The following is a 26,493-nucleotide window of genomic DNA, read 5'->3' as shown; positions in this document are numbered from 1 at the left end:
AGACTGGAAGCTCTAGAGACAGCATAGTCTTGGCTAGTTTGAAAGAGAATGCTGATTGGCTGAGGCTCTCTGCTCTCAGCAGTTGGCTAGCTCAGAGTAAGACAAGATTTACTAAAGATGCTTTCTGCAAATTCCAGATCCACAAAATTATATACAATATCTAATTGCTGAATCTGTTTGAAATCTATACTTTGTGAAAAAATCATGGGTTATTTTGATAGTATGTTGAGAATGATTAACAAATGAGGAAGCAGTGGTGTGTCAGATCTTTTTATTTCTAGAGTTACATGTTAGTTTCAGCTATAGATGCTACCTTTTTTATTGCCTTATCAGCATTTGTTATATAAGCTCTTCCAGTGAATTAAAGCGAGACACTGAGTAATTGGTATTAAGATATAGTTATTTGTTTACATTCACCTAAAAGTTTTGCACCATTCTGTCAGACTTAGAATAAACATATCTGTACTGTGGGAAAGGGCAAGGAGTAAGAACATTTTAAGGTTGATTTATATCTGACTGTCTGCATGACTGGTTTTCAGAATTTTGTGGTTATCCTCATTGTTTGTATATGTAGATATTTTCTGTAATTGGCAAGGGCATTTACTGTGTGTATTTCACACAGGCATTTTTCAAATTTGCTTAATTTCTGTCCTGAAAGCTACCTTAGGTTATACAGTACATAAAAATATTAAGCAAAATATATGTGGGGAAAATTTTAAGCATCCTGAACATCGCTGATAATAACATTGCTGTTGGCTCCTACTGATAGTTTTAGCAAACGTGCAGAGTTTGGTATTCCTGGATCAGCATAACAAATTATTTAGTAATAATTTGCACAGGAAAGACCACTGTATTTCACTGAGTATCATAAACTCCCTCCAATTCATATGCATAAATGGTAGATACATCTGGGAAGTTGTTCTCTTTTATCACATATTTTTATATCAGGAAGCATTGCCCCATGAAACAAAATAGCTAAAAGAGGTTGCCATTATTTGAGACCTAATAAATATCTTGGTAGCTGTGTCATGAAAAACATGAAGCTTTTGTTAACCCATTGTCATAATTTGAATCTTTCACAGTTTTTCCGTGAGGTTTATTATATAATTTCATGTCCAGTAATGTCATTGAGGAAAATGCAAAATCATTCCAAAATTGATATACTTGCACATTTCCTTGGCAGAGCTTCCAACCAAGAAACAACAGCTGCAAGCACTGAATCTTTTGGTTCTTCTTCTCCCAGAGGGAAACAGAGATACACTCAAGGTTAGGCACTTGATATTATTTTTAAGTATCAGAATTAGTAAGGGATAATTCCAGAATAAAAGTTTGCTTCTTAAATTAAAAACGATCCCATGTTCTGATCAGCCAGGTGTGCTGCAGGTTGCTCAGTTGAGATCAGAATGATTTTGGAAGCATAAAATTAAAATGTTCAGTTTGGAATATGGAGGTTCAGTGAACAAAAAAGAAAGTAACCTGATATCTTTTGCCTACAAAAGAAAGAATCAGGAAGGACACAATAGAACCAATTATCTTAAAAGGTGGTGATTTTTTTTCTTTCCATTCTCTTGTAGTAGAGGATAGACAACCCCATCTTAAAAGGATAGTTCCAGCATGTATTTCCTGCATTGAGTTGTGGGATGCCGTGGGGGAAGGTATATTAAAATGCATTCTAGTTGCCATTGTTATTTTTTCTTGTGTAATTCACCCAAGGGCTTCTCGAGGGCAACATAATAATTGGCAAGCACATAGGCATTGCAAGACCAACATAAATAAAAATTGGACAATCTGATAGTGTGACAATTGCTGTGATTGGTTAACCCATATATTCTCTAGAATAAAAGCTACTTTAGTCCCTCTCTTTGCCATATTACTAAAATAGGTAAACAATTGACTTTGATGTTGGGCATCACATAGTTGCATCACCAAAGAGGTGCACATAAAGCGCTCAATAGATGCAGTTAGCCATCTTTTTTAAACAGGCCATTTGAATGCAAAGATTTCTCATACATCTACTTCTGAAATGGTGCTCTTGTTTTCAGGTGCTGCTTGAATTTCTTCAAAGAGTGATCGAACATCGAGATAAAAACAAGATGAACCTAAAGAATGTTGCCATGGTTATGGCTCCAAACCTCTTCATGTTTCATGGTTTGGGTGCCAAGCCCACAGAACAAAGCGAGTTTGTTATGGCGGCTGGGACAGCAAATGTCATGGGCTTTATGATTAAATATCAGAATCTTCTTTGGACTGTAAGTTTGCTTTTGTTAAAAAGTGAGTGTTACCCTGAAAGAATCATCACAGGAGCAGTGGGCCGCAATTTTTCTGTCTTGGAGACAATGCAGTTCCTTTTAAAACGCTATAAATGCTGTATTAATAATATGTGCGTTTGAGGAAAAAGATGCCTTTTTCTTTTAATTTATATAAAGACGAAATGAACATCCATCCAAATTTAGAAACAGGTTGGGTTTTTTTGTGATCAACAATCCAGAAAATAACCCAGTTTTATTTAATCCAGCTAATGCATAATCTATGTTCCCCTTGGAAATGTTTACAAAATAACTTATTATGCATTTGGGTTCTTTAATTTGATTATTCATTCTTCACACAATTCTTCCCATTTTGTCAACTGTTTTGTTTTTCACAAGGAACTGTAACCTTATTAAGCATGCTTAAGTATTTAGCATACTTTATACATGGTTCTTAATGAAAACAATCAAATTTTCCCTTCTAGAAATATACTAATGTAAAGCTGTCTGAGAAAAGACAGTCAGTGTCTGAATCCTTTTGTTTATGAGATTTTTTTAAAATTGAGTTTCATCACGATGGGAGTAGTTGCAGTTGAGATTTAATTGTTTTTGGGAGTTGTGGTGTTGGAAGAAATATCCTTCTGGGTTCAGCTCCAAGTGGGAAAAAGACACTGGAAACATGGAGACTGCTTGGAAAGATGATTTAATGGTGGACAGGATCACATGGTTTGAGTTCCTGAACAGAAAAGGGCAGAGATGCTGCGAGTCCCTGGGTTTTATCCCCTCTGATCTTTGAACTTCCTGGGGCACAGGAAGGGTATCCTGATTGGTTGTCAGACTCCCAGGGGGTGGGGGGTTTTAGCTAGCCTTGCTGGCTGATGTAATCTCCCCAGGTGCCATGTGGGGAATTTCTGTTGCTAGATGGGTCCTATTGTGTTGCAGATGATGGTCCATTGACAAAAATGGGAGGAATGAGTGAGCTTGGCTGAGGCCTTAATGGCGCATTGACAAAGGTGGGGGGAGGCAGGAAGTTGCTTTGTCTTTAAAACATGTTTCTCCATTTCTCATCCAGGGAAATATATTCTGCCTTTTTAATATTTCCTAAAATATTTCATTCTTCTAGGGATTGGTGCTAACTTCTAACAGTGGATTGCACAGAAAGGCCAGGTGCAATTGTTTAAACTACTATGGCATCTGGAACTGAGACTGTTGGCTAGAGGAGTATGGTTTGCTACCCAAGGCAAACTCTTTGTATATCACTCTACCGAGTGTGTAACAATTTGATACTGAAATAATACGTTTCATTTTAAAAAGGAAACTTCACTGGTACTAAACATAAATGCATCTGCTGTTCATTTTTAGTTGTTTTATTATTGGAAAGCTTCCAACAGATGTTTACTAATGTCTTAAGGGAGCTGTAGTAATGTTGCAATAAAACATGCTGTCTGTCTGCCTAGATTCCTACGTTTCTTGTGAACCAAGTAAGAAAGCAGAATGCTGAAAGTCAGAAAAAGGAACGAAAGGACAAAGCAATGAGGAAACTTCTGAAAAAAATGGCATATGACCGAGAAAAACATGAGAAGCAAGATAAAAGTATCAGCGATCAAAAGAGTGGCAATGATGTAAGCAAACAACTTGTAACAAAAACCCACAGTTCCTACTTAAACTGTACTCATAGGGATTAGAGCCTCCAGATCAAAGAAAGTTGTATCTCTTTGGGATATCTGGTGTATTTAACTGTAGAAGTTGCTTGTAGTAAATTGTAGGATAATTGCCTAAGATTCTGGTTGCTCTTACTAGAAATCTCTCAATCATACCTGTGTGCTTCCTTACATTTTTAGAGTTCAAATCGCCACGTGAATAAAGAAGAGAAACTAATCCTTACATTTTGAGCAATTGCAGTACTGACACATTTAGAAGTTATGAAATTGGGGAATGTTGGTATAATCTGCTTGTAGCTGAAAAAAATTATACAGCTACCCAGGACACAAAAAGTCTTTTTATTTCTCAACCATGCTATTTGGGTTAAAGATTAAACCATTAGCACAGTCCCAAAATAAAGCAGTGTTAAATACTTAAAATATAGTCATTGCAAACATATTCTATGATCTAAGCAAACTTTAACTTTTTTTAGCTGCCCAGTATTCTTTAAAAATCAAAAACTGTTGCTAGAACATATACTTTTTGTTGTCACCTGAATAACTTTAGATGATGATATCTATTAAAATATCAGCATACTATTAATATGATGCATAACAGAAAACAAGCCAAATATTTGCATATTATTTTTCTGAATATGGATTTTCTTTCAATTATTCCACATTTTCTAGCAGAATATTTATAATCTTAGTGGATTGGAGCCATCTTGTGGATGCATTTAGAATTACGTGGGCATGAGTTTTTTTTCCCCTCCCCCATATTGAAAACAAATTAGTGTTTCTGGCCATATTCATAGAATTCATAGATGGAAATAGTCATTTTTGGTTCTGTGGACCAAGAGCAGGAGTGGATATCTGATAGCCCCACTTACATAGCCCTTTTATGCCCCCCCCCAGTGGTGGTCTTCAATTATTATTAGAAGTTTGCTTAATTGTTTCAAAAATTCTCCCAATTTAAGAGAAAATCTAGCAGAAATCCCAACTCTCCACATCTGCATGTTCTGGTCCTACCCCCTTTGCATCATCTCTCCTTTGTTCAGCTCTTGCCTTTCTAAAGCATATTGGGTAAGGGTCTTGGCAACCCAAAGTTGGCTCATCCAAGTAAGAGAAAGACACATTTTGGATCATAATGTAAATTTGCATGTTTCTGTGTTGTTTGAAACTTATGATTCTGTTATTTTATTCCTTACTCTTAATGCAAAGACAATTTGAAATTCCACCTATTTTGACTTTTGTCCTCTGCATTTCTGCTATTTTGTAATAACATTTCTGTTTTCCTATACAGATAGTTCTCAAGTTACAACCATTCATTCAGCGACTGTTCAAAGTTATGGCAGTGCTGAACAAATGGAACTTATACCCAGTTTCCAAAGTTACGACAGCTGCAATGCCTTTGTGGTTCTGTGGTCAAAATGTTGTCCCTTAGCAACCTGCCTGCACTTGCAATCTTGGGGACGCTTCAACGGCCCTCTACCTGCCTATCTCCCCCTGTCCCATTTCTGTCCTTATTGCCATCTCAAGCCAGGGGTGAAATGCTCCCGGTTCAGACCGGATCGCCTGATCCGGTAGCGATGGTGGCGGGTGGTTCGGAGAACCGGTAGCAAAAATCCCTGCTGCCCCCCCCCCATGCCCAGCTGAGCCGTGCAATCATCAGAGGCTTTTTTTTATTTTTTAAAGCATTTTTTCTACAACCCCTTCGGCCGAAAAAATGCTTTTAAAAGTAAAAAAAAAAAAAAAAAAAAAGGCTCTGATGATCGCGCGGTTCAGCTGGGATTGTCAGAGGCTTTTAAAAGGAAAAAAAGCCTCTGACGATCAGGCAACTCAGCCAGGATCGTCAGAGGCTTTTAAAAGATTTTTTTTACAACCTCTTCAGCCGAAGAGGTTGTAGAAAAAATGCTTTTAAAAGTTTTTTTTAAAAAAAGTTGGCCACACCCACCTAGTCACATTACACATTACACTCCAACCAAGCCACACCCACAGAACCGGTAGTAACAAATTTTACATTTCACCACTGCCTCAAGCCCTGTGTTATGGCCAGCCACCTCAGCACTATCGTGCAAAGCCCCATCCACCCCTCCTATGCTCTGCAGGCTCTGCTGCACCTAGCTGCCCTTGGCCTTATTTCTTCTGATGCCAGTGAGGAACGTCTGGCTTAGCCCTATGGAAGGGAGTTGCTGGGGCTGTGGCAGGCCTTTTCTCCAAGGCCGCTCATGCCACCTCCAAATAGAAGAGAAACAGGACCAGGCCTGGCACACCTCAGCTGTGGGGAAAAGATGGCTACGTTGACCTGGGGTCAGCAGGGCCGGTAAGTGCAGGGTGGCAAGGGCTGGCTGGGTGACAGAGTGAGCTGAGTGTAGGACAGAAGATCCACCAGGCTGGCAGGGCAGGCAGAGGCAGTAGAGTGCAAGTTGACCAAAGGGCAGAGATGAGGAGAGATAGGTAGGTGGGGCAGCTGCGAAGTGTAAGCAGTCCCTTATCTTACAAAGCGTGGGGCTGGGAGGGAATGACTTGGATTGGGATGGGTCCTCGCCTAACAACCTGTGGGGTTCAGTTAATGACAGCAGCGGGGGCTGCTGGGATTGCTGTTGCCTAGCAAAGCATCACATTGTGCTTTATAACTAATCCCTTAGCAGAATTTCCAAGTAGGATATACCAGTCCCAATTACTGTTGAACTCAAAGACTATCTTTAAACCACTAAAATACCTAAATAATACCTCCTCCAATGCCTGCTTTCACATTCTGTCACGTGGAACCAGGATGAAAGTAGTGTGCGATTCTTTAGAGTTACGCCCTATATCTTCATTTGAATAAAATACTGTATGACACAGTGGGTTTCTTTTATACTTGATGGTAAGTTAACCTCTTTCTGAATATGAAATTTGAAATCACGCACACTGTTTCATATTTTGGAATTATTATACTCTGTCAGAAGGGGAAATGGCATTTGGTTAGAAAATTAAAACTTGATCCACAACTGATTCATATAAAAATATGTTAACTCAAATGCAGGCTCTTAATATGTAGCTTCTAAATTGGTGATTAAAAATCCATCATCCTGTTTGTGAACAAGTATGTTCCATTGCTCTGAAAGAGAATTTTTAAAATCGTTTGAATTTTGGTAAATTGCACTGTAGGTGAGGAAACAAGATAGCTTTTGCTTTGCACAGGACAAAATGCCAGATTTGAGCATTCAGTCTGCACAGATTTGGAAAAAAGCTTCTTAAAGCCAGCTGCAAGGTGCTGTGTTCCAATTTCATTATTGCTTTGCAGGCCGATATTCCAGAGGGAGTAATACGGGTTCAAGCACCTCATCTTTCCAAAGTTTCCATGGCAATTCAGCTGACAGGAGAGCTAAAAGCTGGCGATATCGTTGCCAGGTTCCTCAGCCAGAAAAGGTACAAGCCTCTCTGCCTTTCTCTCTCTGTCTATGAAGCCCGCCATTTTATGAACTGTTAATTTTGAATTCTACCACAGCAGGGAATGGACAGATGTTATGAATTTTCTCCAGAGGATCAGTGGTTGATCTTGTAAGAAGAGGGAAAAAAATAAATAAAAGGAAACTTTTTTTTTAACCAACAGCCATATTGTCAGTAGTTCATCTAAGGGGGCTGTTGGCACTGCCTGTGGAAGGAATCACCAAGGTATCCATTGTAGGACCTCATCTATGTTTAAAATGTTACCTGGCTGAAGAACTGTACCAATATTGCTGAGGTGTTTCTTCAACAGTACATAGCATTAATGAAAAGAGAATGCTGAGATAGAAAGGAGATTTTTTTTAACCCTTTGAGAATAATTGTGCCAATGTAAAACAGATTTTGGATCAATTTTCACTTGTGATGAGTTCATGCAGGCATTTGTATCCAGATATTCCACTGTAGAAGGAGAAGACTTTCCTTCTTGCCCTAACCTGATTACACTCACACTTTTAAAAGGGACTGTGGAATCCCCAATAATGCTCTGCTTTTCTCCTGGGTATTATGGGAAGGACATTGGTTCCCTCCTTTTTACATGCAGTGGGATCTTTTGATCTATACTCCTTATTTTATGGAAGAGTTACTTCATCATAGAGTGTCGTGTGGCTCTCGTGAATATACAGTATTCATTTCTAGTGTCTCTTAGATCTTTAAACTGATGCATAACCTGAAATATTACAAGGTTCCCAAGATTATAAATAATAGTCTGCTTTCCAGGATTTAAATATGCAGTTCCCTTGTTGGTTTTGCAAAATGGAAGTGGGTGACCTGCTTCATTTCTGAAACAAGGCAGCTAAACTAGCTTTAGCATAGAATCTGGCATGTGTCTATAGATACTCCTGATCTATAGGGTAGTTCTCACTTAAATATCACAACTGGGACTGGCAACTCTATGGCTAAGCGACATGGTCATTAAGCGAGACATCATATGCCTGCGACAGACTTATAATTTCACGTCGGCCATGGTCATTAAGTGAACCCCTGGGGTTTTTAAGTGAGATATATGACTGCGACTTGCAATTTTATTGCTGCCATCTCTATTGAGTCTGCTTGTTGGAAATTGGCTTATACATGTGCAAATGGAATACCCCGTGACAGTTGTAGACACCTATGGATTGCAAATCACGTGACTGCAGGGACCTTTCGCATAACTTCAAAGGTCATTAAACAAGGCAGTCATTACAGAGATCTACCTGATTTGAAAGTATATAAGATGATCTGCCCATTCAATTTCTAAAAACAATTTCAGAACATGTACTATAATGCTGGAAGTATGTAAAAAAACCCCATGAATATGAATTAATTGGATTTGTGTTAAATAATGATATCCAGTCAAAAGGTGGCAATAAAATTTTCCCAAAAAAAGAGGGCAGAATGATTACTTCTTTGTGAATATATGGATTTTTTTTCCAGCTGATTTTCCTCTCTTGTAATTCAAGGTTGCAAACAGCTTCTTTTCCCATAATCATTCAAGTGAGATATATTATTGCAGTAAGTTAACAGATGGGAAAAAATAATTTTAGTGCACTTGCAAACTCTGAGCCAGCAGGCCATTTTCTGGTGTACACTAGTAGCTTTCAGTTGGAAATTATTTGGGATAATGGCTGATCATTTCCTTAATTTTTATTTTGGCAGTGGAGCTATACAAGGTTTGAAGAAAGAAGAGCTGTTTTTACATGAAGTAGGAGGAAATATTGGTAAGGCTGTTAACTCTACTTAGTTATGATGGTCAAATCATGTGGTTTATTTTTCCTTACCAGATTATTTAGAATCATTGAGACAAAAGTGACATCCTGCTCAGTGCAAGAATTCAAAATAAAGCATTCCTGATATGCTGCGATCTCACTTCTATTTCAATATATTTGGGGAAAGGGCATCCATTCTTGTACTGGGCAATTGATTTCATTAACAAATTGTTTTTACTGTTTGGATCCCCTCCCCTAATATTCAGGAAATTATGTGCTTTCCTGTCAACTCTCCATGGAAATTAAACCTATCCAGAGCCATGCTAAAATCTTTTTTTTGATGGACACCTAAACACTTAAATAATAGTACAGGTAGTCCTTGACTTACAACCACAACCAAGCCCAACATTTCTGTTGCTGAGCGAAACATTTGTTAAGTGAGTTTTGCCCCATTTTACGACCTTTATTGCTACAATTGTTAAGTGAATCACTGCAGTTGGAACATGGCTATTAAGTGAATCTGGCTTTCCCATTGACTTTGTTTGTCAGAAGGTCACAACAGCTGATCACCTGACCCCGGGACACTACAACCGTCATAAGTTTGAGTCAGTTGCCAAGCGGCTGAATTTTGATCACGTGACTATGAAGATGCTGCAATGGTCACAAAGTCACATTTTTTAGTGCTGTTATAACTTCAAACGGTCACTAAATGAATGGTTGTAAGTCGAGGACTTACCTATATATGATCACACAACTTTATTCTTGCCCATGATATTAGCCGATTCCAGAGAGTGGAAACTATGACAAGCTGTGGTAGTATGTCATATGACCATATTCAAAGCTGTTATTAAGGCCAAGTGCTGATTTTGTGTATCTGTAAGGACCTATCCCAAGCAAGGACCCTGAATGGATATTGCACTGGGTAAAAAATGACTTTGGTTGAATGTTATTTTCAGCTACTGTATTATTCAGCAGGGAAGAAATGTTTATAGTTTAGAATCTGCTTCCATGAGCAAATAGTTTTAGCTCAGGGACAATGGAGTAAACAGGGAGCATTATGCATAGCCACCATCTGGAGAAAGCATGCATAGAGTGCAAAGGGGAGGTTCCAAGTCTACTGATTGGGGAATATTGAACATGACACAATTGTTTTCCAAAGGTGGTTAGGGGCTGGTGTAGTTATGGCAATTCTCCAGATACAGCAAAGTATTGTGATAAGAGCAAACAATTACTTAAATGCTTCCATTTCAGAATCAGGCAGGAATATCAGCCAGAGTTAAGCATCCCTTAAAAGTGGAATGATCGCATAAAAATGTTTCGCATATAGCATGAGATATTGAAGTTACAGTCCATGTTGGGAGTCTTGCCTGATTTCATGACTTTGACAGAAATAAGTTCCGCCCTGTTCAGTGAAATTTCCTCTTAAGAAAATCATTCATTGAAACCCTTATTTGGTATTTTAAGAGTTTATATGATACCTTTCCGTGACAGGTGAACGATGCCTAGATGACGACACTTTCATGAAGGACTTACATCAGCTGAACCCAAATGCCGAATGGATTATAAAATCAAAAAATGGCTGAAGTTCTGAATCTATAAAGAGGCTTTCTGCAACACTGTGAAATTCAGATGCAGCAAAATAAAAAGACGTTGAATTCATTTGAGATTTAGATAAGTTACTCTGCTGAGGAGTATCGTGCTACAGAGTCAGCCTTCTGCTTCTCTCAAATAAAGGACAGCTACTGCAGCAAAATTAACAGGAAAGGAAGCTTTCCGATCTCACTGATTTTGTTGGAAGGGACTGACTCTGCAGTTCTTGTTATAAACACCACTGTGCCTTTGGTATGGTCCACTGGATTATTATTTTCTTCAGGTCGCTCTTGATAGAGCCAGCACCAGTTTTCTTAATAAAGACATGTATTTAAATACATATATAAGAAAAGTATTTCTTCATTAGTTCAGAACATCTTCAACTGTACTTTCCTGTCATAGGAGATGGCGGTGGTATAATATGCACTATTAACATTAAACAGGCATTTGTTTGTTTATACTAGTTCAGTAACCTGAAACAATGTGCCCTTGATATCTCCAGGAATATATTTATTGAACATAATGTGAATGATTTGATACAGCTTTCTTTACTGGGTGGTACTTCCCAAGATCAGTAATAAAAATGGCAGGAAAATGAAGAATTGCAAGAAACCGCGTCTCTTCTTTTTTCTGTACATCAAAGGTAATCCTGAGGAGTTATCTACCATCTTTTAATCCTAATGAGTTTCATTTTTTTAAAAAAAAAACAATTACTCCATTGATGTTTGTTTAATAAGCATAAGACAAAGTAAGATGCAATATGCAGTCAAAGATTGGGTATTCACACTTTACGATTTAGACCTGTCAATGAATACTCGGAATGCTTAAATGCTCCAAGTGCACTGGCTATTCATTTCACTCAGTTTTTCATGATCTAATGTGTGTCTTAAGAATTCTGGGATTTGTATAGGTAGTCCTCATTTAGCGGTCACAATTGGAACCTGTTAAGTCAAGTGATCACTAAGTGAAACCCTTACGATCTTACTTCAGCTTTCCGTTACTGCATAGATCTGTGAAATGTAAATACATGGATTGGTCATAAAGTTGTAAATGCATAGATTTTTCATTACTGTCATAGCTGTTAATGGTTACTAAATGAGGCAGTTGCTTAATGAGGACTACCTATAACGCCAACATACTTTGTGGATGCCAGATTGCAAAGACTGAAAAATGTGGATTTGTTAACAAAAATGTGGGGCACTTGTCCTATGGTCTAAGAGCTGTCTCTGAAAGCCATGGGTCCCAAGACACTCACCAAACCTCTCCCCAACCTGTAAGTTTTAGTTTATTGGAAATGAAAAATCATTAAGTACATTGACACTAATTGTACTGACTATATTTAATGTAAGTTAAATTTATACTGAAGTAAATATACATTTCGGCCATTTATTTTCCTATTGTACACTTTGAAGTGTTATTCAAAGTTTTAAGTGCTCTTTGACTAGAAAACAAAACATGCTCCTTGTCCTAGAAAGATCCGTAATCAATATTATATAAGCCCAGGATATTTATTTACAGTGATTCATCTAAGAAATTTTGTTTATTAAGAAGGAGGACATTGAAGCACAATAGATAGTTAAATATTAACATTAATGCCTTTGAACTATAAATTCTAATCTTGATGCTTATAATGTATTGCTTTTCATACGTTGCCCATTCTAGACAGATGAAGCTGACTGAATGATGCATAACTTAAAATATGGCTACCCTAAATTGAAGAGATTAAGAGCATTTATAAACATACATACAATATGTGTATACCCCAGGCAATAATTTACCTGCTAGAAGTGGATCTCACGTAAGGGTGTGCCACAGTTGAATACATGCCATACAGTTTTGGTCTTTTGTTCTTCATAAAACAACAGAGCTTTACGGGTTTTTTTTTAGAAATATAAAACAATAATTCCCCAGATAATTTATAAAGTATGAGAAAGAATACACTTTTTTTTTAATGCCTGCGTTCCTCATGATAACATTTTTACCAATCTGTTGGGTCCCTGACTTTGTCATTCTCTGGCTTCGCGAATTGAGAAAGTTGTATCCGATTTGCTATTCAGTGGCAAATAAAAGGCATATGAATTAGCAGAGAAATTTGAACTGAAATCCTTCACTGGGATTTGGTAATTGTGATATTCCCTGTTAATCTAATCTCCCACCAACTGTGTAAATCTAATTAGCAGGAAAGGTCATGTGAACATGCCAAAAAGGACAAAAATGGAATCATAATGGTAACCAACAATAAACTTTTGCTGTTTTTGCTTGCTTGCTTTGGAGAGTGAGAATATTTGATCAATAAAGTGGAAAGATGAAAACCTAAAGAGCCAGCATCCAGTAGCTCCTTAGATGGTCTTTCTACTCTACCCTAAGAGTATCCTCCCTCAATTGATTGGTGTGGCATGATAGGCAAAAGGCCTTGCTAACAAACCAGGGGCTGCTACGTTACTGGAATGTATTCCCTTTTTCCCCTGGCTGACTTTGGACTCTGTCTCAGCCCAACCCGCCTCTGAAGGGTGGGGGTTGTGGGAAAATAGGACTATAAGCCATATTCACTACCTTGAATTATTTATAAAAATAATAAATGATTAAGATCTGAATTAAATAACAAAAATATTACGATGGTCCTAGATGCAGTACCTAGTTTTTATGTAAGCTCATTTATTTATTTAAAATTTTATGTAGCTGCCTATCCTATAACAAACACGGCATCTCCCAATCAAAAATTAAAAACAACATAAAAACTATTAAAACTATTAAAACCATTAAAACCAAGCATATTAAAAACAAAAACTTGGTGCCAAGACAAGCTTCCGATGTGCAATCTCCTCATCCTATTCCTAGCCCAGCGCTTGGAGACAAAGCCAGGTCTTCAATGCTTTACGGGAGGTAGGAGGGGAGAGGCCTGCTGAATTTCTGAGAGAAGGTTGTTCCACAGGGCAGGGGCTGCCATGTTCCTAGCTCCCTCAGAGGCAATATTTAGGGAAAGGGACTAGGAGTGTGCCCAGCCTATCTGACTTGTCCTTAGAGAAAGGCGGTTCCAAAAATAATCTGGCCCTATGCATGTAGGACTTTCAAAATGCTGACCTGCATCTTGAATTGCACCTGAAAGGAAATGGAGCCAGTGCAACTTGCTCAACAGAGGTGTTACATATAAAGAGCTGTAGTGATCATTAGATCAGATATCTCAAGAGCTCCCTGTAGTTGGATTAATGCCATTTAACTACTATTTAAAAAACTGTTTTATAGCCCAAAGGTTTGTTTTTAGTCCTACTATAATTTAGATCTACAGATACATACATGAAATATACACCAAAAAGTATCAGGGCCGGTTATTCCTTTGGAGATAAATAATTTTTTGCATAAAATAAATATTTTCCAATAAAAAAAAAAAACTTATTTAGCTCAAATGTGTGGTGTTCGTCTTACATCAACACCGTTACTGGTTTTTCTAGTTGGAAAAAGCAGTACAATTCCTTTTTTTTAAAGCTACTTCATTGCAGGTTACTTCTATTTAACCTATTGTCAGTGTCACTTTTGCATTTTTAAAAACACAAACCACAATTTTAAATAATTTCTCTTACACTTTGAGGGCCTTTGAGCACTCAAACAATGTACCGGTACATTGTTTTCATCACCCAGGGCAAAGCTATATATGCCATCAAAGTAGTATAGTCTAATTTAGTTCCAATTTGAGAAAGAGTTGTATGCAATTCAAATGTGTATACCAGAGGTATCCAGCCTTGGCAACTGTAAGACTTGTGGACTTCAACTCCATGGTTGGCTGGGTTTTTCTGGTGGTTGAAGTTCACAAATCTTAAAAGTCACCAAGGTTGGACACCGCTGGTATATATATCTAGAACCCTGATAGTTGAAAAGTTCTTAGCTCAACATTGTGCTGTAGATATGGGGTGGGTGAGAGGGAATTGCAGTAGAAAACATGTATTTGTTTATACCTTATTTAGTAGATTACTAAATTATCAGTTTATTTTTATATTTCTCTGTCAATTATATTCTTTAGGAATATTAATAGGTGTAGTAGTTAAGGTACTGGCTAGAAACCAGGAGTATGAATTCCAGTTTAGATATGTAAGTCAGCTGGCTGACCTTGGCCAGTCGCCCCCCCCCCCCCCAACTCTAGGAAGGAGATCCCAAAGATGCTTTTTTAGGAGGCAACTGGACTTCCTTGTTGTTCTTTGAAGATGTTTCGCTTCTCATTCAAGAAGCTTCTTCAGCTCTGATTGGATGGTGGGGAATGGAAAGATTTATACCCCTTGCAGATAGCTGGTCATTTGCATTATTTTAGAGAGTCGTGGAGACCACTTGGAGGTTTATCTGTGTCCTCAGGGTCACTGAGTAGTGCAAATGGGTGTGGAGCTTTCTTGGAACTACTGAAAGGACTATATTGTAGACTGGAGATAGATGATGTCATATCCCCCCCCTTTTGTTGAGAGAGGGCTGTTCAATGTTGACATAGCTGACCTCTATGACCCCTCTTTCAAACCAGTGGGCCTCTCTATCCAAAATGTGGACTTTGCTGTCTTCAAAAGAGTGGCCTTTGTCTTTTAAATGCAGCTAGACTGTTGAATCTTGTCCTGATGGGTTTGTTCTCCTATGTTGTGCCATGCATTTATGAAATGGTTGTTTTGTTTCCCCAATGTACATGTCTCACTGCATTGTACTGTGTATACCAGGAAGGAGGCAAGACCAAATCACAAAATGTTGCCAAAAAACCTGCAGGGCCTAATTTAAGTAGCCATCAGAAAGTCAACACTGAATCAAAACAGGAGGAAAATTTATTATATCTACTGCTTCTAAATGACTATTTCTTTTTCATTAAAAAAAAAAAACACCACTTGTCCAGATACTAAACTCTCCTGTTGTACTCTTTTTTTTTTATCCTGATATTTTGTACTTTTTTGCTTTTTTCTGTAGGATTTTCCTGCAGAGCTTCCATAGGTGGCAGCATTGATCTACATCTGGGTTATAAGTTATAAAAGAAGCAACACAAATTTATGAAATGGTTCAAAAAAACATAACAAAGCAAAGCAAAACTGAAGAGATTATCTAGAAATCTTGACATTAAATTGCTAAAAAAGCTTTCCATCAATTGTTGGTAAAAATCGAGACTAAAGTATTGGAAAAAAAGATTTTAATGTGGTTGTTACCTATTCTGTAAGCATAAAATATTGACACACAAAAAAGATATAAAATGATGTCTAATGCAAGTTTTTTTCCTCTCTCCCTCTTTGCCCTTATATTATCTACATCTCTTTAGAAGATCCACTTCATCTAAAAAAAAGTATTCCTTTTCTAAAGCTGCTTTCTTTTACAGCTAAGTCTATAGCTGCCCACTTTGTGCTGATCAATTCACTATTTTACCTATGGTAGATTATTGAGGAAAAGCAGTATACATTTATGAGCTGATTTAGAGGAAAGTATCCAAATATAGGGCAACAATATTATGCGATAAAAAATTGGTTTGAAAACTAAGTTCCAAGAAAAGTAATTCTTGATGTCAGCTACACGGAATTAATCGTTCTGAAAAACAAACAAACAAACAAAAAAACCAACAGTTTGGGAGAACAAAGTTTTACTTTAAATTTAAATTACATTCACAAGTACTAGGGACCTGTAGGGTTTATAAGGTCTAAAGTGAAGGGCTCCTAAAACCAGAAAGCTGAAGGTAGAGCTACTTGGATTTTGCATATGAACCTGATCTAATTTTCATTTCCATTCTGGGTTTTGTAGGTATCTGCAAACCCCCTTTATCAGAGACAAGAGTAGTTGTGGACATACAAGGATTGAAAGTAAACTGGATGTGCATGGAGAAACAAGTTAAAACAGAGTATAGGTAGCTTAAAACTGCATTTGGGATCAGAATGCCCATCGCCAAGTGATGCGGTCATTGAGTGAGTCATCAAGTGACGATTCCTGATTTTATAGCCTTTTTGTTGTGGGCAGTAAGTGAATGAACACAGCTGTTAAAAAAATATGCAGTCATTAAGCAAATCCTGCTTCCCCTATTGACTTTGCTTGTCAGAAGCTGGCTGGGAAGGTCACCAATAGCAATCACATGACCCCGGGACACTGCAACCATCATTGCTAGTTGCCATGAGCCCAAATCATGATCACGTGTCTACAGGGATGCTGCAATGGTCATAAATGCGAGACTGGTTGTAGGTCATTTTTTTTTCAGCAACCTCATTAACTTTGAACAGTCACTAAAAGAAAGGTTGTAAGTTGAGGACTATCTATGGTATCTGAAGCAACTGCAGGGACCAAAATACGACTTTCAATGATTCAAAAAGAGATGCTTTGTCCGTGCTTCCCCCCATTGCTAAGCATCCCTTTTCAAGGCTTTGCTTGACTCTAATCAGTAGAACTAGGTCCTTCTGAAATATTAGATATAATTGTAATGATTTTTTTTAAAAAATATTAGAAGGTCAGTCTAGAGATCCCTCTTCATTTAAAGCTGGGAAATAAGCGTTGATCAAATCTTTTCCTACATTAGGATTTCTACTATGAGTAGCCTCTTTGGAGTCAAGAAAAGTACACAGGACATAAATAATAATATTTTATTAATGAGCAAAATGGCAAAGACTGAAACAGAGCCAGGCTCAGCTCAATTATTAGACTAGTGTGTGACTCTGCAGGATTCATTCTCTTTTGGAATTGTGCTCAGACGTCTGTGGTTGACAGATCAGAAGCTTCCTGTGAAATGCTGATGAACTTCTAGCTAATTAAGAATTTTGGCTGGCAGCCAGTTTTTTTTTTTTAAAAAAAATCTTCCATATTTTTGTTGGTTTTCATACTTGAAAAGCATAAACAACCCGTGATTAACTGTTTGATGGTTGCGGTCGCTACCCTCCACTTCCCCAAATTCAGAGCAGTTTTCTTCTGAGACTAAACTACTTGATGGATTTTTTAAAAATCAAAACTTGACAGTATTGTCCACTCTCAAGAAGTTTGGTAGAGAAGAACATGCCATTTTAGCATCTTCTTGGGTGGGTGGGTGGGTGGGTGGGGGGTCTAAGCAACTTCCAGATTAAGTTCCAGAACCCAGAGGTTGTTTCACTAACTGCATGTTAACTCGCAAAGCCTTTCCGATCTGCTCTCGAGTTGCCATAGGCAGGAGGATGGGGAATCGAGCCTCGCAGCTGTATCGAGGAGTTTGCACCTCAGTCAAAACGAAGCACATTCCAGTCGGCAAATGTCAAGGCCATCTCCATGGAGATCCACAATGGCCAGAGGGAGTGACTTCTGCAACCCGCAAAATTGCTTTGTTGGGGAATGTGACTGACACACCTTGGGGGAGGGGTAAACAGGGTCAGAGCCAAGGTGCGAATTAAGAGAGGTCAGAGTTGGCTCCACTTGGATCATGCCAACATGACGCTCCTAATAAATAACTGGATTTCTTCTGATCCTTGGCTTGAGATTCATGTTTTAATTAGGGCATTGGTCGGAACCCTGACACTGCCATTGTTAATATGGCTGCTTGTTTTTGGAGAATATTCACTTGGCCATGAATGTTCATTTGTCTTCTGGTTTCAGAGATGATTTTGTTTCTTATAGGATTATGTGAGATGATAGATACCAGCAGAATCCTAGACATGCCGATCGAGAAGGTAGCCCTGTTGTTTTCAATGGGGTTTATAGGATTGCAACAAATTCCTAAGAGGTCTGTAAGGGGCGTGCATAAGTGCACCAGCGTGCCTACCGTCCCTGCCCTAATATTCCTTTTTACTTACTCTTTTCATGTATTCAAATTATGTTTATACTGTTACCTGTTATCTTATATATGCTTGACAAATAAATTTATGATTATGATTATGAAAACCCAAGAAGCAAAATGAAATGGAGAAATTTTACTGCAACTGAAAATACTTAGTTAACTCTCAGGTCTTGGTCACAGAACTTCAACCTTGTTGGATGCCACTGCCAGTTTTCTCCGCAGTGATCTTAATGCTAAGAAGATACTTTTGTTTCTAGATTATTATTAATCTAGTGAATTCTGTTACATGTGACTTTGCTTTTGTTGCTTATAGTACTGTCTTTGGGCTAACTTGGTTTCTTCGACTGTCTTAAAACATTTACTCCTTTACTTTAGGACTAGCCCAAGGCAAGGAATCTTTTCTGGAACTGAGACTGTTGCAGACCGAGTTTAGATCCTGAAGAAGGAATGGATGACAGAAACCAGAATCAATTGGCAAGGTTTAATTGGTTTCTTTTTCTATTGGTTTTATTTATTTATTAAATGTCTGTACCACCCATGTCACCTAAGTGACTCTGGGTGGTTTACACCAACATAATAAAGCAATAGGAACAGTAGTGGGTTGCTACCGGTTTGCCCTGGATCGGGCAGACTGGTAGCAGCAGTGGCGGGAGGCTCTGCCCACCTGCCCAGACGCTTCTGTGCATGCGTAGAACAGTGGTGGGTTGCCCCCGGTTCGCACTGGTTCTATAGAACCGGTAGTAAAACCGGCGGGAGGCTCCGCCCACTGACCCTGATGTCATAAAAATGCTTCTGCGCATGCGCAAAAGAGCGCACGCATGGCCCTGTTGTGAACTGGTAATAAAGGTAAGTAGAACCCACCCCTGGAGTAGAAGCATCACACGCAAGCGCCCACGCGCCCATGAGCGAACCGGTAGCAACTGGATTTGAAACCTATTACTGAATAGGAACATACGAATAAAAACACAGATTAAAAAGAATTAAGAACAAAGTTAAAACCTAGAGATAAAAGTGGAATTTAAAGTTAAAATTCCTTTTCTGGTACTGCTTAGGTTGCTCTTGGAAGAATAAATCAGGAAATAGCTGTGTAGTTTAGACATCAACAAAAGAAGATTGAGAATTGGTTGTATCGTTCAGTATCTAGCAGGAATTGTGCCAAATTAAGACAGAAGCAGGAAATAATAATCTAACTGGGATTATAACAGAAAGCTCTTTACAGGTTTTGTGGCTTTATGGAGAAAACAAGGGAGAGAAAAGCAGTCTTGGTGCCTAATTAAAGTCCCAGTTCATTTAATGTCCAGAGGATATGGCTGCCTTTACAGGACCAGGCAGATGGGGGAGGCAGCAGCCAGATGTTTTCCTCTTCTTTTATATATTTTGGTGTGCATTTAAAATATGAAACACTAGAGTATATATTTTCCCGGGTGGGGAGAGGGGACAGTTGGCAAGAGATAGTGGTGCAAATCAACTTTCCCACTGATGGGTTTTATGAGCATATTTTTGAATGTTATTTATTTAGCAAATTTATATTGCTGTCCATCTTAACTCTAGGTAGAGAACAAATAACAGAGACAAAAATGTAATTTTTAAAAAAGCAATGAAACAATATCAATTTGAAAATGATCGAGCCACTTGATAAATACATGACAATATCTATTCAATAGTGGGTTAACATCTTGTTTCCAGCACCTGGAAAAAAAATCAGGCCCACGAGGTCATCCAGAAAGCCAGAAGAACTGGGGCTAAATTATTCATAGGTCAGATGCTGCATCAAAGAAGATTATTCTTCCTGGGCCCCACTAAATGACCTTGTTTTACAAAAGGGATCCAGCCTGTTCTTTCCTAGCTAACAAATGTGGTGGAATGAGGAAATATCATTAGAGAGAGATAGTCCTGTAAGTAATCTGATCCTATGTCGTGCAGAACTTTAAAGGTGACAACTGCACCTGGCATTGCACCCACAGAATCTTACTGGAAGGTTCTTGTAGCGGGGGGGTGGGTGGGTGTTATGAGATATTGTGCTGCTCTATTATGGATCGAGTGCAGCTTCCAAATGCTTTTTAAAGGCAGCCCTATGAAGAGCACATCGCAATAGTCCAACCAAGAAGTGACTAAGGCCTGAGTGACTACAAGCAATGCCTCTCGATCTAGTGCAAAATATAAATTTGCACAAAGGCCTTTTGGGCTGCAGCTGTCACCGACTCCTTTAGCCAAAACTATGTCTCCAGGTGAGCTCCCAAGTTTCCCACCAGCTCCAGAGGACTGCTACCTTATTCAAAACTAATGATGAAACATTCCCAGATCTGCCTCCCTAAATCTTCAGTCTTCCTGCTCTTTCTCATCTACATCCTCACAGCCCTAAATCACTGAGAATGAACCTTGACAGCATCACTTATATAGTCTGGAGCAAAGATGTAAAACTGAGTATTATCAGCACTCTACTTATGCTTAACCTTCTGTTAATGAATGACCTCACCTAGCAGCTTCATGTAGATATTAAACAGAAGTTGGGAAAGAAGCATGTTTGAAATACATACAAAATAAAGGGTTTTAGAGCTAGATACCACCTACCTTTCAATGCTGTCTTAAAAGTTCTCAGAGGAAGGAAGAGAATGACTGTAAAATGATGGCCTTCACTTCCAATCACTAGAGCTTAGAAGGATACCATGATTGACAGTATTGAAAGTCTAGGAGAGAGGTGACAGGTACACCATTCGTGTCCAAAGACACCAGAGGTCATCAATAGGTGTGGTTAATGCTGTCTTAATACTATAACTCAGCCTGAAAGTTGACTGAAAAGGGTCTAAATTATCTATTTTTTTCAGGGCCTTTTGGAGCTGCAAACCTACTCAATATCCCAAATGTGCTTTTTCCAAAGGCAACTGGACTTTCTTGGTTTTTCCTTGAAGACATTTTGCTTTTCGTCCAAGCAGCTTCTTCAGTTCACATCCAAGAAGCTTCAGAACTGAAGAAGCTTCTTGGATGAAAAGCAAAATGTCTTCAAGGAAAAACCAAGGAAGTCCAGTTGCCTTTGGAAAAAAACACCTTTGGGACAACCATGACCTGGATGGCTGAGAATCTCCATAGACATTCACCTACTCAATAATCTTCCTTTTTTAAGAGGCCTAAACAAAATTGTTCAGTTCTGTTGGGTCTAGCAATGGTTTTTAAATAGTTGATTAACTGTTTCTTCTTTCAATGAAGCTAAACAGAGGTGTCGGCTAAACATCCCGTGTCGGCCCACGGGATGCTTAGATCTGGCCGGCAGGGCCGTCCTGGCCTGCGGGGCCACCCTGGAAACAGTGGGTGCTGGCCCGTGGTGCCTCTACCAGTGAAAATGGAGCTCGGGAGGGCAACAAGTGGCCAACCTAGGCTCCGTTTTCAGCTGTGACGGCCTCCTGCCCCCAAAGCTTGGGGGCACCGTGTATGGCCCCCCCAAGCTCCATTTTCACTGGCAGAGGACTGCAGGAGGTGGTCATGGCTGAAAACGGGGCCCAGAAGCCCATTTTCACTGGCAGAGCACTTGGGTCACCACAGGCGCCCCTGACATGAATGATGTCATGCTGGCCACACCCATCCTAGCCATGCCCACCCCAGTCCCCTGAGGTCAAACACAACACTGATGTGACCCTCAATGAAATCGAGTTTGACACCCCTGAGCTAGAGCATCCCCTTAATCAAAGAAACATTCTCCTTTGTTTTGTTCCAATGATATGTCTTCTGGGAAACAAGTCAGGAGAGATATAGATGTAGAACATAGGGGGCAAAACTCAATGTTGCATTTTTAGGGCCCAACTCCTGCCAGATAATCAAGCAAAGCTATAACCCAATCCATTCCATTGGAGCTGCACAGCCACAATCAATTCCAAGCAAACCAAATGACTTTATCCAATAGATATCTAGAATAGCCCTTATAGTAAGACTAGTATAGCCCTTATAGCCCTTAAAGCAGGGGTGTCAAACTGGCGGCCTCTAGGCCGGATGCATCACACACAGATCACGCCTACCCTAAATCCACGAATGGGAAAAACATCACAAAATGTCACATGACGGCAATGTGACGCCTTAAGTTTGACACCCATGCCTTATAGTCTTCAGTGGTTCCCCAGTCTCTCCTTACTCAGGAGGAACGAAGATACCTAGGAGCAGGATCACAGATACAATAAGAGCAGAGAAATAAGCAAAGAAGAGCATGCAACTTTCTAGGAATTTATCAATCCATTTGCTTTCTATCTTGACAAATTTATATACAGTAGTATAACATACAACAAATTTTATCAGCTCTTGTGTTTTACTTTGATTGAAGTGTCTCAGCATTATTTATTTATTTATTTATTTATTTATTTATTTTTTATTTGTATTTCACATTTCTGATGTGCATAATAAAACACAGAAATATAAAACGGCATATAAAAAAATTAAAATGTTAGAGTTAAAAGTATATATACTTTTATGAATACTGCATTTTCTTTGCTTTGCGCATTATATATTATTACATTTATTGAAAACCATCATCAAGCATAACTATGTCTCACCTTGTCTCTGCAATTTTCTAAAGCATAAGAGAATCCTTGATCCTACTGTATATTTCAGAAGATAGATCCTTGTGGTTAATGTAATAAGTGCAACTTTTCGGTTCTGATCAAGGCCAATTGCCTTTTCTATTTTCCCTATGAGCAAAGTCAGGTGGGTACTAGTGAAGGATGTTCATATTTATGTTGAATATTTGGAGAGGTGAGTAGGGTTCATCTCCAAGACGCTATGCCTATTTTTTTTTATCCTTCCCTTAACAGTTACAGGTGAAACTCGAAAAATTAGAATATCGTGCAAAAGTTCATTTATTTCAGTAATGCAACTTAAAAGGTAAAACTAATATATAAGATAGACTCATTACATGCAAAGCGAGATAGTTCAAGCCTTGATTTGTCATACTTTTGATGATTATGGCTTACAGCTCATGAAAACCCCAAATTCACAATCTCAGAAAATTAGAATATTGTGAAAAGGTTCAATATTCTAGGCTCAAAGTGTCCCACTCTAATCAGCTAATTAAGCCATAACACCTGCAAAGGGTTCCTGAGCCTTTAAATGGTCTCTCAGTCTGGTTCAGTAGGAATTACAATTATGGGAAAGACTGCTGAACTGGCAGTTGTGCAGAAAACCATCATTGACACCCTCCATAAGGAGGGAAAGCCTCAAAAGGTAATTGCAAAAGAAGTTGGATGTTCCCAAAGTGCTGTATCAAAGCACATTAATAGAAAGTTACTGTATGTGGAAGGGAAAAGTGTGGAAGAAAAAGGTGCACAAGCAGCAGGGATGACCGCGGCCTGGAAGGGATTGTCAGGAAAAGGCCATTCAAAAGTGTTGTGGACTTTCACAAGGAGTGGACTGAGGCTGGAGTCAGTGCATCAAGAGCCACCACACACAGAGGGATCCTGGACATGGGCTTCAAATGTATTCTTCGTCAAGCTGCTCCTGAACAACAAACAACGTCAGAAGCGTCTTACCTGGGCTAAAGAAAAAAAGAACTGGTCTGTTGTTCAGTGGTCCAAAGTCCTCTTTTCTGATGAGAGCAACTTTTGCATCTCATTTGGAAACCAAGGACCCAGAGTCTGGAGGAAGAATGGAGAGGCACATACTGCAAGATGCTTGAAGTCCAGTGTGAAGTTTCCACAGTCTGTGTTGATTTGGGGAGCCATGTCATCTGCTGGTGTTGGTCCATTGTGCTTCATTAAGTCCAGGGTCAATGCAGCTGTCTACCAGGAGATTTTGGAGCACTTCATGCTTCCTTCCGCAGACAAGCTTTATGGGGATGCTGACTTCATTTTCCGCAGGACTTGGCACCTGCCCACACTGCCAAAAGTACCAAAACCTGGTTCAATGACCATGGGATTACTGTGCTTGATTGGCCAGCAAACTCGCCTGACCTGAACCCCATAGAGAATCTATGGGGCATTGCCAAGAGAAAGATGAGAGACATGAGACCGAACAATGAGAAGAGCTGAAGGCCGCTATTGAAGCATCCTGGTCTTCCATAACACCTCAGCAGTGCCACAGGCTGATAGCATCCATGCCACGCCACATTGAGGCAGTAATTGATGCAAAAGGGGCCCAAACCAAGTACTGATTACATATTCATGCTTATACTTTTCAGAGGTCCGATATTGTTCTATGTACAATCCTTGTTTTATTGATTTCATGTAATATTCTAATTTTCTGAGATTGTGAATTTGGGGTTTTCATGAGCTGTAAGCCATAATCATCAAAAGTATGACAAATCAAGGCTTGAACTATCTCGCTTTGCATGTAATGAGTCTATCTCATATATTAGTTTCACCTTTTAAGTTGCATTACTGAAATAAGTGAACTTTTGCACGATATTCTAATTTTTCGAGTTTCACCTGTATATATGGAATGGAATTCTAGATGGGAAACATCTCTCTGTAGCTAGAGAAGTGCTAAAGCTAAAGGGCATCCTTTTCTGTTTCATACTTATTCAAGGAGTTCATCCGTGAGATCAGGTACATCGAAAGAAGGAGAAGATAAAAATTCAAGATGGTGCCATCATGACGGAGTGATCAAGCACTCTACCCAATACACGGCAAAAAAGGGGCAAGGCTTTGACCATGCATTGTGGATGACATGTTGGCATTTTTCACTCTTCCTGTTTATATCTCTGCATGACACTGAGGAGGCTTAGGCCAGTGAACCAAGATTAGAGACTCCTGTCATCTGTCATTGATTTTGCCAAAGAGTAATCCATTTAAGCAAAGTGAACAATTTAGATTGGCTTGAGGTCACACAAGCTACGCATGATAAGTCAGGGGATACACTCCAAAATCAGAGAGAACCAGGATTGAATTCCAGGAATACTAAGGGTTGAAATGGATGCCTGAAACATCTGAAAGGCTTAGAGAATCAGTATTACCAGTTAAACCTTCAATCTTACCAAAAATACAAAGAAGAGGGTCAATTGTTCAATTCATTCTTGGTGGCTCTGTGAGCTCTTCAAGGTACTGGCAGGCCAGGCTGTACATTTGTTTTCCTAATTTAAATGAAACAGAATTTCATTGTGGGATAATTAAGGACCTCTAGATCCTACTAATACTACTAAGTATTTCAATTCAGTTCAGCTTCCCTATGCATACCTAGAAGAAGAAGAAGAAAGACAGAGCTGTATCATTAAAATGGCATGTGTATTATTATTTTTTATTAATAATATTACTTTTTAATTGCAAATTATTTTTATTTGGAGCTAACTTGTGTTCATGGAAAAGGAAAATGTATCCATTCTTGCTGTTCTGCTAGCAGCAATTTTATATACACCTTTATGCTCATTGAACAAAGTACAGATTACCAGATGCAAAATACAATTCTAGTACCTTATTCTGAAGTATCCATAGTGAGTGCTCCCTTTCTTGCATCCAGGAGAACTTTAGGGGGAAAAAAAAGTCTCTTAAATTGATTTATGTAGGCAAAGCAGACCATCTGGAAAGCATCTGGCTTGAGCCAAGTTATCACCTTTAATGCTGAACTTGGAAAATATTCCTCCTCAATACTGTAGAATAGAGTAGATGCTAATATAGGGGGCTAGTGAAAAAGTAGCCAATGCTTATGGAGGTGAAACTTTCATAGGAACAATGGAGTATAGGAACTCTGGGCCTTCACAAGACCCAGAGAGCTACATTGCTTATACTTGAGTATTGGAATGGGGGGAAACCAGTGGTGAAATCTAATTTTTTTTTACTACCAGTTATGTGGGCGTGGCTTGGGCGTGGTATGGCTTGATGGGTGTGGCAGGGGAAGGATACTGCAAAATCCCCATTCCCTCCCCACTCCTGGGGGAAGGATACTGCAAAATCTCCATTCCCACCCCACTCTGGGGCCAGCCGGAGGTGGTATATACCGGTTCTCCGAACTACTCAAAATTTCCGCTACCGGTTCTCCAAACTACTCAAAATTTCCACTGCTGGTTCTCCAGAACCTGTCAGAATCTGCTGGATTTCACCCCTGGGGAAAACTGAGGATTTTTTAAGGCGTTCCTGACATCTGTGAAATGCGATTTTTGTAATTTATGTAGCTAGAAATTTTTATTATTTATATAGCTAGAA

At 39.0% G+C, this 26,493-nt stretch overlaps 1 protein-coding gene across 2 annotated transcripts in view; it reads left to right on the top strand.

The window, feature by feature from the left end:
• The window catches only part of ARHGAP18 (Rho GTPase activating protein 18), an 82,885-nt gene extending 69,970 nt beyond the window's left edge, over positions 1 to 12,915 (top strand). For both annotated transcript variants that reach the window (XM_034418778.3, XM_034418779.3), the window contains exons 10-15: positions 1,184 to 1,266; positions 2,043 to 2,249; positions 3,704 to 3,868; positions 7,176 to 7,300; positions 9,014 to 9,075; positions 10,555 to 12,915. In XM_034418778.3, coding sequence (XP_034274669.1) covers positions 1,184 to 1,266; positions 2,043 to 2,249; positions 3,704 to 3,868; positions 7,176 to 7,300; positions 9,014 to 9,075; positions 10,555 to 10,646 — 734 coding nt within the window. In that variant the 3' untranslated portion in view covers positions 10,647 to 12,915. The remainder of the gene's footprint in view (positions 1 to 1,183; positions 1,267 to 2,042; positions 2,250 to 3,703; positions 3,869 to 7,175; positions 7,301 to 9,013; positions 9,076 to 10,554) is intronic.
• The last annotated feature ends 13,578 nt before the right edge of the window (positions 12,916 to 26,493 follow it).

This window comes from Pantherophis guttatus, chromosome 1 (genome assembly GCF_059756535.1).
Source record: "Pantherophis guttatus breed Tessera chromosome 1, ASM5975653v1, whole genome shotgun sequence".
NCBI lineage: Eukaryota > Metazoa > Chordata > Lepidosauria > Squamata > Colubridae > Pantherophis > Pantherophis guttatus.
This window is presented reverse-complemented; position numbering and strand designations above follow the sequence as displayed.